The 18,316-nt window shown below is 43.2% G+C and overlaps 1 protein-coding gene across 4 annotated transcripts in view; it reads right to left on the bottom strand.

The window, feature by feature from the left end:
• Positions 1-18,316, bottom strand: part of LOC146010068 (uncharacterized) — a 124,429-nt gene that overhangs the window by 88,465 nt on the left and 17,648 nt on the right. Inside the window, exon 4 of one of the 4 annotated variants that reach the window (XM_083150939.1) lies at positions 13,816-16,723. The exons of 2 other annotated variants lie outside the window; for them this stretch is intronic. In XM_083150939.1, the coding sequence (XP_083007065.1) occupies positions 15,300-16,723 (1,424 nt within the window). In that variant the 3' untranslated portion in view covers positions 13,816-15,299. Of the gene's footprint in view, positions 1-13,815; positions 16,724-18,316 lie in introns of those variants that run through there. One more of the 4 variants, XM_083150940.1, reaches the window with a different exon arrangement.

Here is an 18,316-nt window from a genome sequence, read left to right as displayed (position 1 = left end):
AGTGGGATGAAGACCATTTCTTATAACTCGAGTATTTATGGGACATCAGTATAGCTTATTCTAGAATCTCAGCATAGACACATAAGTGGAGACTTAACTCGTTAATGTTATCGAAACAGGATCATCAAAGGGAAATAGAAAAATCCCTAATGGAATATTTTCGATTTAATAACACAGCCGATTCATCACCAGCAATAATATGGGAGGCTCATAAAGCTGTAATTAGAGGCCAATTAATTAAATTAACTAAAGCACAAAAAAAAAGAGACGATAAACTAGCGAAAGATTTGGAACAACAAATTAGTGAGTTAACGAGTATCCATCAAAAAAACCCCAAGCGTAGTATACTAAGCAAATTATTAACACTGAAAAGCCAGTTATATCAATTATACTCAGAAAAAAACAGCAAAGACAATGAAATGGTTGCAATACAAATTTTACTCTAAAGGAGACAAAGCAGATTCCTTACTAGCACACTGAATTCGGAAACGAAGACAAAGAGATCGTATATATGCAATAAGAGATGCCAAAAACAACCTCAACTATGACCCTCAGGTTAGGTCTCAGAGATTCAGGGACTATTACTATGAATTATACAATATACCGAACATAACCACCACAGCGGAACTTGAGTCCAGATTTGAGGGGTTCATGTCATCATGTGACTTGCCGACTCTGACTGAGTCCCAAACCTCAATACTAGAAGCCCCAATTTCCGTGGAAGAAATTGAATCCACTATTAAAACTCTTAGAAATGCGTCCGCTCCTGGGCCAGACGGGTTTTCAGCGATTTATTATAAAAAATTCGGTACTTCTTTACTTTCACGGCGCCAGCATGGCGTCGCGCGTCAGAGTCCCCTTGCGGGGCTCGCTTCGCTCGCCCACGCTGCGGGCTCGGTGGCTCGCTACGCTCGCCACGCTAATTAAAATCAACTCCATGCCAACATGGATAGTGGGGGTATGAACTATCCATGTTGGCATGGCGTTAACCCCGTTTATTTAACTTAATTAGTGGCGAGCGTAACCCGGAAGTACGCGCGGCGCCATGCTGGCGCCGTGAAAGTAAAGAAGTACCAAAAATTCTGTAAAATTCTGGCGCCGCATCTAAAAACTCAGTATTAGACGGTAAGTCACTGGATCCCGCTACAACTACAGCAGAAATAATAGTTATCCATAAACCTGACCGGGACCCTACCCTATGTAGCAACTACTGCCCCATTTCGCTTTTAAATTCAGACCTCAAATTTTTTTTCTAATTATTAGCGAACCGTCTCTCAAGAGTAATAACCTCTTTAGTGTACCCAGACCAGGTTGGTTTTATTCCAACCAGACAGGCTTTCGAAAACATTAGGAGAGTAATCGATACAATCTTAGTTATCAATGGCTCTAGTACGCCGGCTCTAGTTATGAGCCTGGACGCAGAAAAAGCCTTTGACAGGGTGTCCTGGCTGTATATGAATCGTTTGCTCCCGAGATATGGAATTAGTGGCCGCTTTATGAGTGGATTACAAGCATTATATAGGAATCCTCTAGCAGCAGTCACGATAAATGGTGTTAAATCCCCCCTTTTTTAAATAAATAACGGCACCAGACAAGGCTGTCCCCTGTCGCCTATGATCTTTGCCCTTATGATCGAGCCATTGGCAGCCAAAACAAGAAAGGAAAATGACATAAGAGGTATTAAAATAGGTTCGGAAAAATATAAAACAGCATTATATGCGGACGATATCCTCTTGACCTTAACAGACCCATTACAGTCATTAAATAAATTATTTGAGATTATTGATGAATTTGGGATTACCATATATACTCGAGTATAAGCCTACTTTTTCAGAACATTTTTTATGCTGAAAAAGCCCCCCTCGGCTTATACTCGAGTGAGGGTCCCACTTGAGTCAATAGGTTTTATCAGTCTTTTGTTGTAAAATTAGGTGCCTCGGCTTATAATCGGGTCGACTTATACGCGAGTATATACGGTATATCAAACTTTAAGCTAAAACAGAAGTCTTGGATTTTCATCTCCCGACTGCTATAAAAGAGAGTATATCGTCCACTTATACATTCAATTGGAAAAAGTCTCACTTAAAATATCTGGGAATAAATATTACAAAAACTTATCATCAACTATACGATGCAAATTTACCCAGATTAATAAATTAGATCACCAATGATTTAAAGGGATGGTCTAAGATCCTAATCTCGTGGACTGGTAGAGCTAACATTTTAAAAATGAATGTGCTCCCCCGGTTGCTGTATTTGTTCCAATCTTTAGCTATAAAAATCCCAGCCGGCAATTTTAAAAACCTGCATAACCTACTTTCCCGTTTTCTTTGGCTGGGAAAGAGACCTCGGGTTCGATTTAAAACTCTACAAAATGGAACCAGGGAGGGTGGACTGGGAGTCCCAAATTTGAAATATTATTATTATGCAGCACAAATAGCACAATTGATACTGTGGCATTCTAATAAAGAGGCACGTAGATGGGTCCAACTAGAATCAGAACTACTAAATGTACACTCTGTATCAACGTTACTTTGGCTACCAAAAAATTATAGACCCGGTATAGTTAAGAACTTTCTGGTTATCGAGTTCTCTCTCTCTTTATGGGATAAATTAATCAAAGATTACAAGCTTATTACCTCCCCTACTATATTGCTCCCAATGTGGGATAACCCTCAGTTCCCAGTGAGTAAAGAAATACATTTAAAAAATAACTGTTTAAAAACGAACATCCTATTTGTTAATGAACTGGAAATATCGGGTAAACTTCCCTCTTTTGCAGACTTACAAGCAAAATTTCACGTGCCAGCTCCGGGCCTTTTTCAATATCTGCAGATAAGTAGCTATTTTCAATGCTCCCAACGGGCACAAAGAGCCCAATCAAAAACAGTAATTGAAGGGCTATGCCTGAAGAGATCAATCTCCAAAGGTTTAATTCCGATTGTTTACCAACTATTTCTAAACTATGGGAAACAGAGCCGCTCTCCACATGAAATTGCATGGGAGACCGAACTGGGGAAACAATTAGAGCCAGAGGCATGGACTAGAATGAAAAAAAACTTGATTACGGTCTCTCAGTCGGTACGCTTCAGAGAAAACGCCTTTAAGATCTATTCTCGTTGGTATCTGACCCCAAACAGACTAAAACGTATATTCCCCGGGGCAACAGATCGTTGCTGGCGAGAGTGTGGGGGTAAAGGTAATTTATTGCATATATTTTGGACATGCCCCCGGATTCAAGAGATCTGGAAATTCGTATTTGACCTAATCCAACAAACAAGGATTGAGGTCCCCTGGTCTCCCGAATACGTACTGTTCCCCTTAAATATCCCAGGGGTGAAACCCTCTTCGCAGAAATTTATATGGTTTCTGTTGAGTGCGAAAATAGCCACCAATTAGAAAACAAATACGATGCCATCAATAGTAGCCATAAAAGAGATGATATGGCATCTATATCATATGGAATACCTTTCGAGTATTGTGGAAGAGAAAGTAGACACCTTCAAAGATATCTGGTCCCCATGGTTAGCATACCATAATCTTATCTTTTGAATGGTGGCCATAAGGGTAGAGAAAGACTCAGGATTGGGAGGTAGCCTATGGAAGGTCTTTCTGTTGTTTTTTTTTTGTTGTTTTTTTTCCCTACTCCTCTGTCGTTGTTCCTTTTTTCGTGTGTGGTTTTCCTTTGCTCTTTTCTCTATTAGATACTCAAACCCAGAACACCCTCACCCCCCCCCCCTTTTCCTTTCCCTCTTTTTCATTTGTACTAGTGTTTATAGTATAACAGCTGGATGTATTTACCCTTCTTACTGTAAGTTTTGATAAAGACTACTGGGATAGGGAGACTCATATGTTAGATAAGATGTAAGCGAGTTCATCGAGCTCCCCTATCGAAGTTATTGTCTGGTACGTCTTTTATTGTCTTAGTCTAATTATTTGTTGATCTATGTATTGTATTATGTGATATAGAAATGTTAAATAATAATGAACTAATACATGTGTGGTATATGTATATTGTGAATTACAATTAAATAAAAAAAAAAAACATAAAGAAAAAAAAAGAAAGTGCTTGATCGACTCTTGCAAAAGGCATCATATGTACTTTTTTGTTTTTAAACACAGTTTTATTAAGAAGTTTTTTTCAATGTTACAAACTATAAAATGAATAAAATAAACATTGCAAAGAAGACATCACAAGTGTTCGTTTTTGTTACAACAGCATTAACACAATCAACTTGTAAGCAATCACATGGTATAAAGATTGTTGCATAGGCGCCAAATCAGACCAGGAGATCCGAACCAGTCCCAGAGTCAGGTGAGTCATCATGAAGCCATTCCTTAAGGGTAAATTATCCCACTATAGAAGCGGTTATATGTCCATCAGTGTATCTACGAAGAACAGTGGGATGAAGACCATTTCTTATAACTCGAGTATTTATGGGACATCAGTATAGCTTATTCTAGAATCTCAGCATAGACACTGCAATGTGTCTAATTCAAACTAACAACTGCAAAATGGGGGGGGTGAGAGGAGGGAGGGGTAAGGCTGACATACAGGGGAGACAGGACATCAACAACCTAACAGCATCAAAGGTCCACAGTCTTGGGTCTAGATGAGGAATGGACACTTCAGGGGGAGATTTTATGGTTGAGAGGGGAGACGTGGGAAGTTAGTACTCTCAATGGATCTATTAATTCTGTTCAAGGCAATCTGTTCAAACCAAGTCGTGTTCTCGAAGATCTTCTCTATGGCTGTCTGTACAGTAATGACTAAGGATTGTAAATAAATATCCCATTTGGCATAAAAATGTGCCACGTCTTTTTCAATACCACACACGGCAGCCTGGCGCTCAAAAAATAACATTAAGGAGGGATTTTTTCATTTCCGTCAATGAGGGAGCTGTCCTATGGATCCCAGTGGGTTAGGATCAATATAGTCCCATGGTACTAATGGAATTAAGGGAGGAACTAGCGACCCCACTACATTACATCTTTGATAATTCACTGTCATCGGGTAAGGTACCAAAAGACTGGAGAATAGCAGAGGTAGCGCCAATATTCAAAAAAGGGAGGATCTGGCTAACTACAGACCTGTGATTTTAACATCAATAGTTGGAAAAATATTTGAAGGATTTTTAAGGGTCGGTATCCAGGAATATTTAGACCTTCATAGTTTACTCAGTAATAACCAGCATGGGTTCGTGAAAAATCGTTCATGCCAAACTAAATTACTAGGTTTCTATGAGGAGGTTAGCAAATACCTTGATAACGGAAACGCTGTAGATGTGATTTTCCTAGATTTTGCTAAAGCCTTCGACACCGTACCACATGCAAAGTTGATAAATAAAATGGAGGAACTGGGATTAGGGGAAAATATCTGTAGATGGGTAGGGAACTGGCTGTGTAATAGAGAACAAAGAGTGGTTGTGAACAGTGCCGTATCAAATATGATACCAGTACTAAGTGGAGTGCCACAGGGTTCGGTTCTAGGGCCCATTTTATTTAATATTTTTTTTTTTTTTTTGCGAATAAATTTTTATTGAGTTTTTTTGCATAAATTTGCACAGAATAAAGACTTTGTGTATACAATAGACAAAGACATGCATCAAAAACAAACTGGAACCTTTATCTAAATTTACGTAATATCAGTTGTTTGTATTAATGTAGTTTAAGTTACTCAGCACAAAAGTCCATCGGTAGACACAGTCACATATTGAGTGTCGAAGAAGGAGAGGCTTCAGAGCCAGTGAGAAAAAAAAAAGACAAAAAAGAAAACGAGAGAAAAGGGGGAAGATGTAGGTAGAAAGGGGCTGAAGAAAGGGGTTGGGGTATTGGATGTGGTCTCTCTGGTATCAAGTCTCTAAGAGTAGATGAAATGAAAGGGTGCTAGTAGTGGTCAAATTACATTATATTTGTATAGTGTTCCGACTCTTTAAAGGTCAGCCAGGGCAACCAGGTTGAATTGAATGATGCGCGTCTAGATTCTAATGAGGAAATAAGGTCCTCCATAGCCATGTAATGGTCTAAGCGACTGCACCATTCTTGCATGGTTGGGGGAGAGTTGGACTTCCAGTGGACCGGGATTACTGCTTTCGATGCGCTAAGTAGGTGTCGTAGTAAGGTGTTCTTTTGTGTTGAGTATGGCATATGGGTAAGATTGAGAAGCCAAAAAATGGGTGTGGAGGGAAGGTCTTCCTGCAGAATAATGTTGGCGGCGCGGATTACCGAGCCCCAGTAGGGTTTAATATTCTGACATTCCCACCAGATGTGGAGTAGAGTGCCTGGCTCAGATCCACATCGCCAACAAAGACTTGAGACTCCTGGATAGATTTTTGCCAGTAAACTGGAGCACCGGTACCACCTTGTGAGCACTTTATAATGGGTCTCTGTCGTCAATACATTCAGAGAGGAAGAAAGGGTATTCCTAAAAACTCTTGACCAATCCTCCTCCCCAAGCACGGACTGCAGATCCCTCTCCCAATCCAACACAAACTTAGGTTTATTTGGAAATGTTTCATCGATAATTAGTTTATAAAAAGTAGAAAGAGAGTGGCGGGGGTAGGTTTCTGCTGTACATCATTTTTTGAATGGTGTAATAGCCCTGAGAGGACTTGATGCAGGGCAGGTGGATGCTATAAAGTGTTTAAGTTGGAGATATTTCCAAATCTCTTTGTTCGGCAGATCACAACTCCCCTGAATGTCCGGGAAGCTGCGTATGCCCGAGGAATCCATTAGGTGAGACACCCGGTGGACACCCCTGTCACGCCAGCAGCGGAACGAGGGCTCGTGGCAACCTGGGGGGAACTCCGGGTTATTGAAAAGAGGCGTGAGTGGGGAGGGGGAGGGCGAAATAAGTGATTTCTGGCGTATACGTCTCCAGCAGGCAAATATTGGGCCGGTGAGTGGATGAGAGGAGTGAATAGGTTTATTGCGCCATGGGAGGTCAGAAGAAAGATATGGGGAGGAGTTCAGTTCTATGTCAACCCATTGTTTTCTGTGGGATGTGTTACACCATTCCATTAACCTAGTCAGGAGAATCGCGTTGTAGTATGTATGGAAGTGGGGAAGTTGAAGTCCCCCGGCCTGCTTTCTCTTGAACAGAATCTCATGCTTAAATCTGGGTCTGCGCCCAGCCCAAATGTAATCACGGATCTTACGTTGAAGGGTCACAAACCAGGTCTGTGGGATATTGATTGGGAGAGTTTGGAGGATATAGAGTATTCTAGGTAGTATATTCATTTTAATTACTCCTATCCGTCCCAACCACGAAATCTTCTTTGGCCCCCAGGAGGAGAGGTCTAGTTGCAGTTTGGAGAGCAGGGGGGGGGGAGTTATGTGTGTAGATTTGAGAGACCCTCTTTGTTAAATTTACTCCTAGGTATTTGAGGTGGGTGGGATGCCATGAAAAGGGAGAGGATGACTTTAAGGCTTGCATATTGGTTTCGTCTAATGTGAGGTTGAGGGCGATAGATTTAGACAAATTAACTTTGAAGTTTGAGAGAGCCCCAAAACGATGGAACTCCTTCAAGAGATTGGGAATGGATGTTAAGGGATTTGAAACCACGGCAAGGAGGTCATCGGCGAATAGGGCCAATTTATATTCACTATCTCCTACTATCATTCCCCCTATGTTATCATTTTTCCGAATGGCCCTCGCCAAGGCTTCCATGCAGAGGACAAAGATCAAAGGGGACAAGGGACACCCCTGACGGGTTCCATTTGAAATGAAAAAGGGATCAGAGAGGTCTCCATTAACCCTCACCTGTGCGGAGGGAGTTGCATATAAGGCTTTAATTCTCTGAAGGCTGGCAGTCCCCAGACCCAAGTGATCCAAGACACCAGAAAGGAAATCCCAGTCTACTCTGTCGAAGGCCTTCTCTGCGTCTGTTGAAAGCAAGATGACAGGAACACCATAGGCAGGGGCTAAATGGATTAAATCTAAGACCTTAGCAGTATTGTCTCTCGCCTCTCTTCCAGGGACGAATCCCACCTGGTCGGAATGGATGAGAGAGGGGAGAAACTGTTTGAGACGGTTGGCTATAAGTTTTGCATATAGCTTAAGATCTACATTCAAAAGAGAAATGGGCCTGTAGCTGGAGCACTGGGCTGGGTTTTATTTAATATTTTTATAAACAATGTCGGGATGGGATTACTCAGCAATGTATCCATCTTTGCAGATGACACAAAACTGAGCAGAGCTATTAAATCATCAGAAGATGTAACCACGCTTCCAAATGATTTTGACAATCTAGATGAGTGGGAAAAAAATGGAAGATGAGGGTCAATGTAGATAAATGCAAGGTCATGCACCTTGGGAGACATAACCAGTGTGCTAGTTATAACCTAAGCGGGGATGAATTGGGTAAATCAGTACTCGAAAAGGATCTAGGAGTCCAAATAGACAACAAACTGGGATGTAGTGCTCAATGTAATATAGCAACAAAAAAGGGCAACAAAATTCTAGCATGTATTAAAAGGGGCATGGAAACTAGGGACTCAAAAGTAATCATGCCACTGTACAAAGCATTGGTTAAGCCTCACCTCGAATACGGAGTACAATTCTGGGCTCCACACTATAAAAAGGACATAATAGAATTAGAAAAAGTCCAAAAAGAGCAACAAAGCTTATTAGGGGAATAGAGAATTTAAGCTATAAGGAGAGATTAAGCAATCTGGGACTATTTACATTAGAGAAGAGACGTTTAAGGGGGGGGACATGCTCAACATGTACAAATATATCAGGGGCCAATATAAGGAACTGTCAAACACCCTTTTTTCTACTAGAAAGGAATCTATGATGCGTGGGCACAAGTTTAGTTTAGAAGGAAAAAAGATTTTGTTCATCTATAAGGAAAAATTTCTTTACAGTCCGAACAGACAAACTTTGGAACTCTCTTCCTGGAGAAGTGGTGTCGGGAGACACTATAAATACGTTTAAAATAAGGCTGGATAAACATTTATTGGTTAAAAATATCCATGGGTACGAATAAGTAACATAATCCTTCTCTAAAATATCAGAACATACTATACAACAAGGGACAAGCTATTATAAACCCAGGCTGAACTAGATGGATGCAAGTCTTTATTCAGCCCTATCTACTATGTAACTATGTAATATTTTAGCCAAAACTAGTATCAATGTAATCAATCGTATGAATCTTTTTTTATTAGGTCCTAGGGTCCAGTTACAAAAGTAAAGGAAGAGTATGGGGAGTGGGTCGTAAGTCAGTTGTAGGGAGAATAGCACATTCAGGAAACCCAACAGTCTCCTCCAGAAAATTTGAATCCACCCACACTCCCAGAAATTGTGGAAGAAAGTGGCGCCTCTCATTTTACATTTAGGGCAAAGACCCAGGTCACCAGGGATGAAATTACTCCTGTGCTGCTGGAATACATAGGCCCTGTTGAGGAATTTGATGTGGGTTTCCTGAAGATTGTAGGTATTTCAGAGTGTTTGGGAAGTAAGGTTAGGATTGGGGGGGGATTGACAGAATATTGATTTTCCATTTGAGCTCCAGGCCGCGGAGCAATTTATCTCTTGGTACAACTATCAGTCATTTATAGAGGTTCCTGATCCTATATCTCAAAATATTATGAGGTGCTAGCAATGATCGGATCGGGTTCAGGGTAATTTGAGTAGTGTATGGTTTGGATTGAGATTGAGCATAGTGCCGCGTCTGCAGGTACATATAGAATTGGGATCTATGAAGATGAAATATAGTTGCCAGGTCCGCAAAGGGCACAATAGAGCCACCTGGGTCAAAGACATTACATATATCCGATATACCTTTTTGTTGCCATTCCAACTATAAGGGGTTATCCAGGCCTGGGAGGAAACATGGATTGCCCCAGAAAGTGGGGTAAGGGGAGCTAGCCGGGTTTCTGCCAAATCGTTTGTGTATAGTATCTACATTTTATAAACTTCTCAGAAAAGAAGATGATCTTTAATATCGCTGAGGATTTTTCTCCGTGGAACATGAAAAAGTCCTGCTGGGGACTATGGATGGAAGAGTGCTTGCTCTAGGTTTTCATTTGTATAGGTCGAACGACGTAGGAGTAACATAAGGAAATAGAGCTGCTTGGGAGAACATTTGAGCCTGGGGGAGACTAAATCCTCCCTCGGACTTGGGAAGGTACATTGTAGACATTGACATCCTCGGTTTCTTTGCTGACCAATTCAATTTGGATATCATTGTCTTGTAACGAGAGAGATTTGTTTTAGAGAGGGAGAGGGGTATCATCTGTAATAGATATGACAATTTGGGGAAAATGACGCTTTTAATGAGGGTGACTCTGCCATAGAGCGAGAGAAGGAGTGTCATGCTGCTTTCCCACTGCAGACCCGTATTAAGTTACAGGTAATCTTAAACGGTATTTAAAACGGTATGTGCATTCCCACTGCAGCAGATTACCGTTTTAAATGCCATTTAAGTACCATTCCCATTGCAGGTAAAACGTTTTAGCTCTTCAAAACGTTTTGACAGCACAAATGAGTGCCTGTGACTTTAATGGGCTTTTCAGGGTTAAAAAGGTGCACACCCACAATTGCAACAACCAATCGCTTGAATTGTAGCCTGTTTACATTAAGAATACCGTTTAAGATGCATTCCCATTGCCTCTTAAACGGTAGATTACCGTTTAAAACACTGCTTTGAAAACGGGTTGAAATACCGTTTAACTTTAAACGGTATTTCAACTCTGGCGCTTTCCCACTGCAGCCTTAAACGGTATTTTGCCCTCAAAAATCGGCAATATACGGTTTTAAGGCTGCAGTGGGAAATGGGGCATTATCCTTCTATCTAGTAGTTTTGCTATTGTTTGCAAAACAGGTTTAAAGTTGGCCACATAGAAAGAGTCTAAGTGGTGAGGGATCATAATTCCTAAGTATTTAAGCGGAGAAGTACATATCGTAAATTGTTGTAGTGTCGAGAAAGTGTCCGCATAAGATGGGGGCCATGCCTGGGGTCATATGTGCGATTTACTGTAGTTGAGCTGAAAACCTGAGAATGTACCAAAATGATTTATTATAGTCATGACTGCTGGGACCGAAAGATGGGGTTTTGAGGAGAGAAGCAGGAGCATGTCGCTAGCAAACAAATTCAGTTTAACTTCTACGTTTCCCACTTTAATGCCAGTGAAAGACGGTGAATTTCTAAGTTTGATGGCCAGGGGTTCCAGTGCAAAAGCAAATAAAAGTGGGAAGAGGGGGCAACCCTGGCGGTACCTCTAAGTATGTGGAAGGGGGAAGATAAGTAATGATTGGCTAAGATCTGGGAGGTTGAATCAGCGTATAGGTTGCTGATCGCACTGATGAAGGCCTCGTGGACCCCATAATAAAATTGCTTGTGGGTCTGGAGCCCCAGATGTCTGCAGCCAGTGCAAAGCCGACCGTTTTCTGACATTTAGCACCGAATGTCTGCCTCAAATAAAGCCAGTTTGTTCCTTATTAATAATTGCAGGTAGTAATATGTTAAGCCTGTCCGCCAGTATCTTGGTGTAAAGTTTATAATCCATATTTAGGAATGAGATGGGACGGTAAGATGATGGAAGTGTGGGGTCTCAACCAGGTTTCAAAATTACTTTTAGGAGGGCAGAGTTAAAGTATGGAGGTTGGGTTGCTCCCTTAAAGGTGGCTATACATCAGAAAGATATTGTACCCAATCATACAATCTCAATTTATTGTAAGATGGATTGTATGCACACAATCAATCAGCAGATGGATTGTATAGGACCCCATACACTAGGGCGACTTGTCCTAAGGACAAGTTAGCCCTGATTTCCCCTGAGCTTCCCCGGCAGCTTGATAAGATTTGGCACGGGGACCGGTCCGAGGGGGGGGAGTTTGCGGCAGGGAGTGGGGACCGGTCTGGGGGAGCAGCACGAGATGTACCTGCAGGCTGGGAGCGGCGTGAGATGTGCCCGCAGGCTGGGAGCGGGGACCGCGGCGCAGTGCAGAGAGACTGGGGGCGCGGCGGGAGAATAGAAAGAAATCCTATTCAAAAGACTGAGTTCCCAGCCAATCAACGGCCGTCCAGTCTTTTGAATAGTATTTCTTTCTATTCTCCCGCTTCGACCCCTGTCTCTCTGCTCTGTGCTGCCCGCTCCCTGCCTGCAGGTACATCTTACGCCGCTCCCAGCCTGCAGGTACATCTCACGCCGCTCCCCGCCTGCTCCTGCCACTCCCCCAGACGGTTGCACATGATTTATCTTATGTGCAGACCGTCCGACATTCGGATCTGATCCGATGCGCACGGGACCTATGCAATTTGCCCAATTTCTCGGCCCTATCCTCCAGAATCGGGTGAAAATCGTGTCCAAATCGCGTAGTGTATGGGGGCCTTATGACTGATTGTATGTAGGTTGTGTGCACATCTTGTGTACACAATCATGCAGCAGATGGATTGTATGACTGATTGTGTGTAGATGGTGTGTCCAAAAACCACCAAGGACTGCCAGGGATTTTAAGGGAAATTGTACACAATCATGAGCGCAATCGATCTTAAGATCGATCTTTCTGATGTATGGCCAGCTTAAGAAGTGAATTAAATAGGACAATTAAGTGGGTGGTCAATTTAGGGGCTAATTTTTTGTAGTATTCACTGGTCAATCCGTCGGGCCTGGTGCAGGTTTCAGTTGCCCAAAAGCCCAGATCACCTCCTCTTGGGTAATCTGTTAGTAAGGCGTTGGTCTGGCCTGTTAAGGGTAGGTAATGTGATTGATGACCTAAAGGAGGTTTTATGGGATTGGTCTGCAGGGGGAGGTGAATATAATTTATAGTAGAATTTGTGCGGTACAGTGGACACATCCTATCCCTTGTGTCACCAGCAGTGACAGCGCGACAGTACACAGCCCAGCAACCTGGGGACTGCCAGCGGAGGTAAGCACCAGAGCATGTACTGCCCTATTACGGACCCCAGGGGTAACCATAGTATGGGAGGCATGGGTAGCAGCCATGGTGGTCGTGACAAAGTGTATTAAAACAGTGTCGGACCACTGCCTCATTAAATCCTTAATTTGCAGGGATACGATGTCCCTGTGTGTTTTTTGTATATTTGTGCAAGTACAAATAGATAATGATATCCACCACCCTTCTCTGTGTGTCTTTAATGTACTTTTGTTATTATTTTATAACCAGTACACTTTAATTCAGACACAGTGAGAGTGTGTATTCTTATTTTTATTTTTTTTACCACTGTAATATTTATATTTTTCGCAAAATTGTCAGATCTCACACTATCATACACACCATACAATTCGTAGATTGATAGTTCAATTTATTTGGTATATTCTTGTTACTTTCTTAATAGAGGAGTCTCTGATGTGTGTGTATGTTTTCTAAACAAAGTTGCCACAGTGTGGAGTGTTATCACTTATAGGGTTCTCCCCTGAGGAATAAGCGGCTTTTGTATATTATACCGTCCTCAGATTTGCTATTCTGTAGCATGCAGTCTCCACTGCCCTGGTGCTAACTAGCTGCGATTTAGGCTTCGGTATACCTAAAGTATTATTCGCAGGTACCGTGGCGACTTGCTGTAATATCCCCTCTTGCAGAGGCGGACAGTGCTCTGGAGGGATACAGTTAAAATCCCGGCGGTCGGGATCCTGGCGTTCAGATCCCGACCGCCGAAATACCGACACATTCTCCCTCCGTGGGTGTCCACGACACCCCTGGAGGGAGAATAAATTAGTGTGCCGAGCGTAGCGAGGCACCGGGCCCACAAGGGGGGGGGGGGGGCGATCCACGTCCCCCCTTGTCGGCATTTCGGCTGTCGGGATTCCGAACGCCGGGATTCAATACTGAATCCGTTCTGGAGAATCAGTGAGCCGGCTTGTCAGAGTTCATTGTACGCCGCTCGCTGTCTCCCGCTGTCCATCCTGTTTTCAAGTGACAGTGGGGACCTATATGACCTATATTGCACTGAATTCTATATCTCAACACAGTGGTTATTTCTCATCACAAAATACAAACACAATTTAACATGTGGACAGTGGCCCTAATAGCCTATGGCCGTTTCACCTAAAAGGCTTTATCGAGGCATCCTAAGTACACCATTAACATAACAGGATGTGCTTCATCTGCGATAACACTCAACTACCCCTTGGCCATTCAGATGTTGTTCCACAGGAATCAAAGGACTCATACAATGCCCCAAAAAAATCCTCAAACCCTAATATTGCCTCCACCAGCTGGAAGTGTTGTGGCAATGCAGCTGGGGTCCAGGCTTTCGTGCTAGTTTCTCCATAATTGCCACCTGCATGGTGTAATAAAAAACGCAATTCATCGGCCCACATGACCCTTTTACTGTCCAATCCTTGTGCTCCTTTAAAAACTGGAGACGTCTCATCTTGTTCAAGGCAGACAGTAGAGGCTTTTGAACAGGTCATCGGCTTCCATAGCCTATACGGTGTAATGTGCGGAGAACAGATCATTCAGAGACCTTCGCAGTTGCTCCCGACAGTGAGACCCGGTTTTCTGTAAACATTAATAACTGCTGCTCTCGAACCCTTCACAGGTGCAGCCGTTTTGCTGATACTGGTCCCAACGGTTCGAGCGCCTACAATCATCCTGCGTTCTAACTCAGTTAAATCACGTGTTTTGGCCATTTCTTCACAAGCAACACCACACAATTGATGCTTCACTTGTCCTGCATTACCTTTTTATATCTATCTCACCCTCTAGCAGAACCAACGTGAAGGTATGGCCGATCTGCGTATAAGTGTCAAGTGGTCATAATAATTTGGCCACTCAGTGTATGTGTACTGTTTTGAGATGCAGACAATTTCTTAAACCAGAAAATATTCTTTTACCCAGCAATCCATCTGTAGTGTTAAACATTTCCCATCCCCCCCTTATCACAGCAATCAGGACCATTCACATGCGGGCAATAGTCACGGAATGTAGCAATACAAGGTTTTATTCTGGAAGATATAGAAACAAGTGACAGATTGTATTTATACTGTAACAACATCACACTGCCTGATTACCATCACTCTCCCCACTACAGCATGTTAGAGATAGGGTACTGAGCAATGTTTCCCACAACAAACCATTTCTACATAACAAATCAGGGAGAACAGCCTGAGCCCCAGCAGCACTACCCGGAGCACATATAGAGACATAACAACACACTCGGTGCGCAGGGAATCACCACATTTCCTTGAATTCATTTCTACCTTTGCACAGCTGTAATAACATTTGCAGACATGCATATGGGCGGGAATGTACTTTTATGGAGTGGCGTGTACCTGTTCCTGGGCTCTGCAAACTCACGGCCCAGTGATCAGGTCTGAATTAGGCCCTAAGAACATGGAAATGGCTTCTCACCTGTGTGAGTTCTCTCATGTCGGACAAGCTGGAATTTACGGGCAAAAGATTTCCCACACTCAGAACATGGAAATGGCTTCTCCCCTGTGTGAGTTCTCTCATGTGGGACAAGCTCTGATTTCTGGGCAAAACATTTCCCACACTCAGAACATGGAAACGGTTTCTCACCTGTGTGACTTCTCTCATGTCGGACAAGATGTGATTTCATGGTAAAAGATTTCCCACACTCAGAACATGGAAATGGCTTCTCACCTGTGTGAATTCTCTCATGTTGGACAAGATATGATTTCATGGTAAAAGATTTCCCACACTCAGAACATGGAAATGGCTTCTCACCTGTGTGAATTCTCTCATGTTCGACAAGATGTGATTTCATGGTAAAAGATTTCCCACACTCAGAACATGGAAATGGTTTCTCACCTGTGTGAATTCTCTCATGTCGGACAAGATCTGATTTCTTGGTAAAACATTTCCCACACTCAGAACATGGAACTAGCTTCTCACCTGTGTGAGTTCTCTCATGTAGGACAAGAGATGATTTCATGGGAAAAGATTTCCCACACTCAGAACATGAAAATAGCTTCTCACCTGTGTGAGTTCTCTCATGTGGGACAAGCTGTGATTTCTGGGCAAAACATTTCCCACACTCAGAACATGGAAACGGTTTCTCACCTGTGTGAATTCTCTCATGATGGACAAGATGAGCTTTCACGTTAAAAGATTTCCCACACTTAGAACATGGAAATGGCTTCTCACCTGTGTGAGTTCTCTCATGTCGGACAAGTATGTATTTCTGCTTAAAACATTTCCCACATTCTGTACAAGGATATAGATTCTCACCTGTGTGGGTTCTCACATGTTTAACAAGATTTGATTTTGCGGTAAAACATTTCCCACACTCACAACATAGGAACGGCTTCTCACCCGTGTGAGATCTCACATGTAAGATAAGATGTGATTTCTGGGAAAAACATTTCCCACATTCTGTACATGGATATGGCTTCTCACCTGTGTGAGATCTCTCATGTAAGATAAGATGTGATTTCTGGGAAAAACATTTCCCACACTCAGAACATGGAAATGGTTTCTTACCTGTGTGAGTTCTCTGATGTGTAATAAAAACTGACTGATTTATAAAACATGTACCACATTCAGAACAGTTAAATATGTCAGCACCTGTATGAGCTGCTCTATGTGTAGCAGTATCTGAGTTACCAGGAGAACAGTCCTCAGGATTAGAGGTATCAGATGATTTATCTGCACTGTGAGGCACTGGCTGTATATTTAGGGTAATGGAGGTGTCTTCTGGAGAATCCTGTGTGATGTTATCTTCTGTTTTATAATCTGGAGACAGAATAAGACGTCCCTCTGAGGTATTCCTGCTTCTGTGTCCATCTGCTGGAAATAACATACAGATATAGAGATATCGCTCTTCCCCTTTCCCCTCACCCATTTCATACTATTAGTGAGTACAAGTTATTCCGTTATAAATACTTTCCTACAGTACTAAATATCATGCAGCAAATAATGGGATTTATGTAGATGAGGTAACCCTTATTATATTAGTGCATTGTGAGACACTGAAGTATTGGAAGCCAGGCAGTGTAAGAGAACTGTAAGACTGGGTGTCACTATTCTGCCTAACAAAGCCCCTAAAGACAGAATAGGAGTAAAGAACAGGGGAGAGGGGATAAACACTATTCAGGAATGAGAACAACAATCCTAACAAGGAGAACAGTAATATAACAGAACAGAAACAAAGAGCATAAAGGGAAGGCATAAGGGATGCCCCAAAGCTGGTCCTAAGGGCAAGCTGGCATCTCTGGGGTACCCAGACTGGTAACATTGGGTAAGAGCTGCACTGAGGAGCAGGTGACAGCCCAGCACCCCAGCTTAGCAGAGGCTCCGTGCCACACCATCCTAGCTGCACACACCTGTCTCTTGCTGCCCCAACAGGATCAGGAACAGGCAGACTTGCTACAAGGTAATCCTGGTAACAGTGATCCACCTGATAATGCTGATCACAGGCTAACCAGCCTCTCCTGCTGTTATCATGCAGACCCAGCAGGTCATCCATCCAGTGCAAATCCTGGGTCTTACGTACATAGAGCCACAAAGCCCTGACCACTAGCTGGTTACTAAGTCAGCGAGCTGAGACCCAACTCCTTGTTACTGGGTCTGGTGGTGCTGGTTCTCCCTGGGTGCCTGCGGTACTGTGGATGACAGGTGCCAATCTGAGCATGGCAACCATCTCATCCTTCTGCCTCCCATCTGCCCAGTGCCCATGGTGATGACCAGTGCTTCCCCTTCCTGGTGCCAGTATAGGCGGCTGCTCTTCTCTGACCCGATTCTGGCTGTTCCCAAGCAAGATAGTGTGTAATACCCCACGTAGTGGTTCACAGAGAGGATCATGGGTAATACAACTGGTGGTAGGGTAAAAGGAGAATGATGGGTATTGTCACATGACCTTCCATACCATTGTACCCTGTACACTGCTATTATTCCTGTCCCTTCTACTTATGATGTAGGGGAGTCACTGGGGAACATGGGGGATTGGTCAGATCTCTGGGCTGGTGGCAGACAATGATCTAATGTGTGGAGGAGAAGAAGACAATAATAGGGGCTGATGGCTCCTGACTCCCCCACTGGGCAGATACATTCCCCTCATTAGTCTGTAGTGACAGAGGAGGGTGCAGGATAAGAGGCCGCTGTAGTGACAGAGGAGGGTGCGGGATAAGAGGCCGCTGTAGTGACAGAGGAGGGTGCGGGATAAGAGGCCGCTGTAGTGACAGAGGAGGGTGCGGGATAAGAGGCCGCTGTAGTGACAGAGGAGGGTGTAGGATAAGAGGCTGCTGTAGTGACAGAGGAGGACGCGGGATAAGAGGCCGCTGTAGTGACAGAGGAGGGTGCGGGATAAGAGGCCGCTGTAGTGACAGAGGAGGGTGCGGGATAAGAGGCCGCTGTAGTGACAGAGGAGGGTGCGAGATAAGA

Source organism: Crinia signifera, chromosome 6 (genome assembly GCF_055691185.1).
Source record: "Crinia signifera chromosome 6, ASM5569118v1, whole genome shotgun sequence".
NCBI classification, from domain to species: Eukaryota; Metazoa; Chordata; class Amphibia; order Anura; family Myobatrachidae; genus Crinia; species Crinia signifera.
This window is presented reverse-complemented; position numbering and strand designations above follow the sequence as displayed.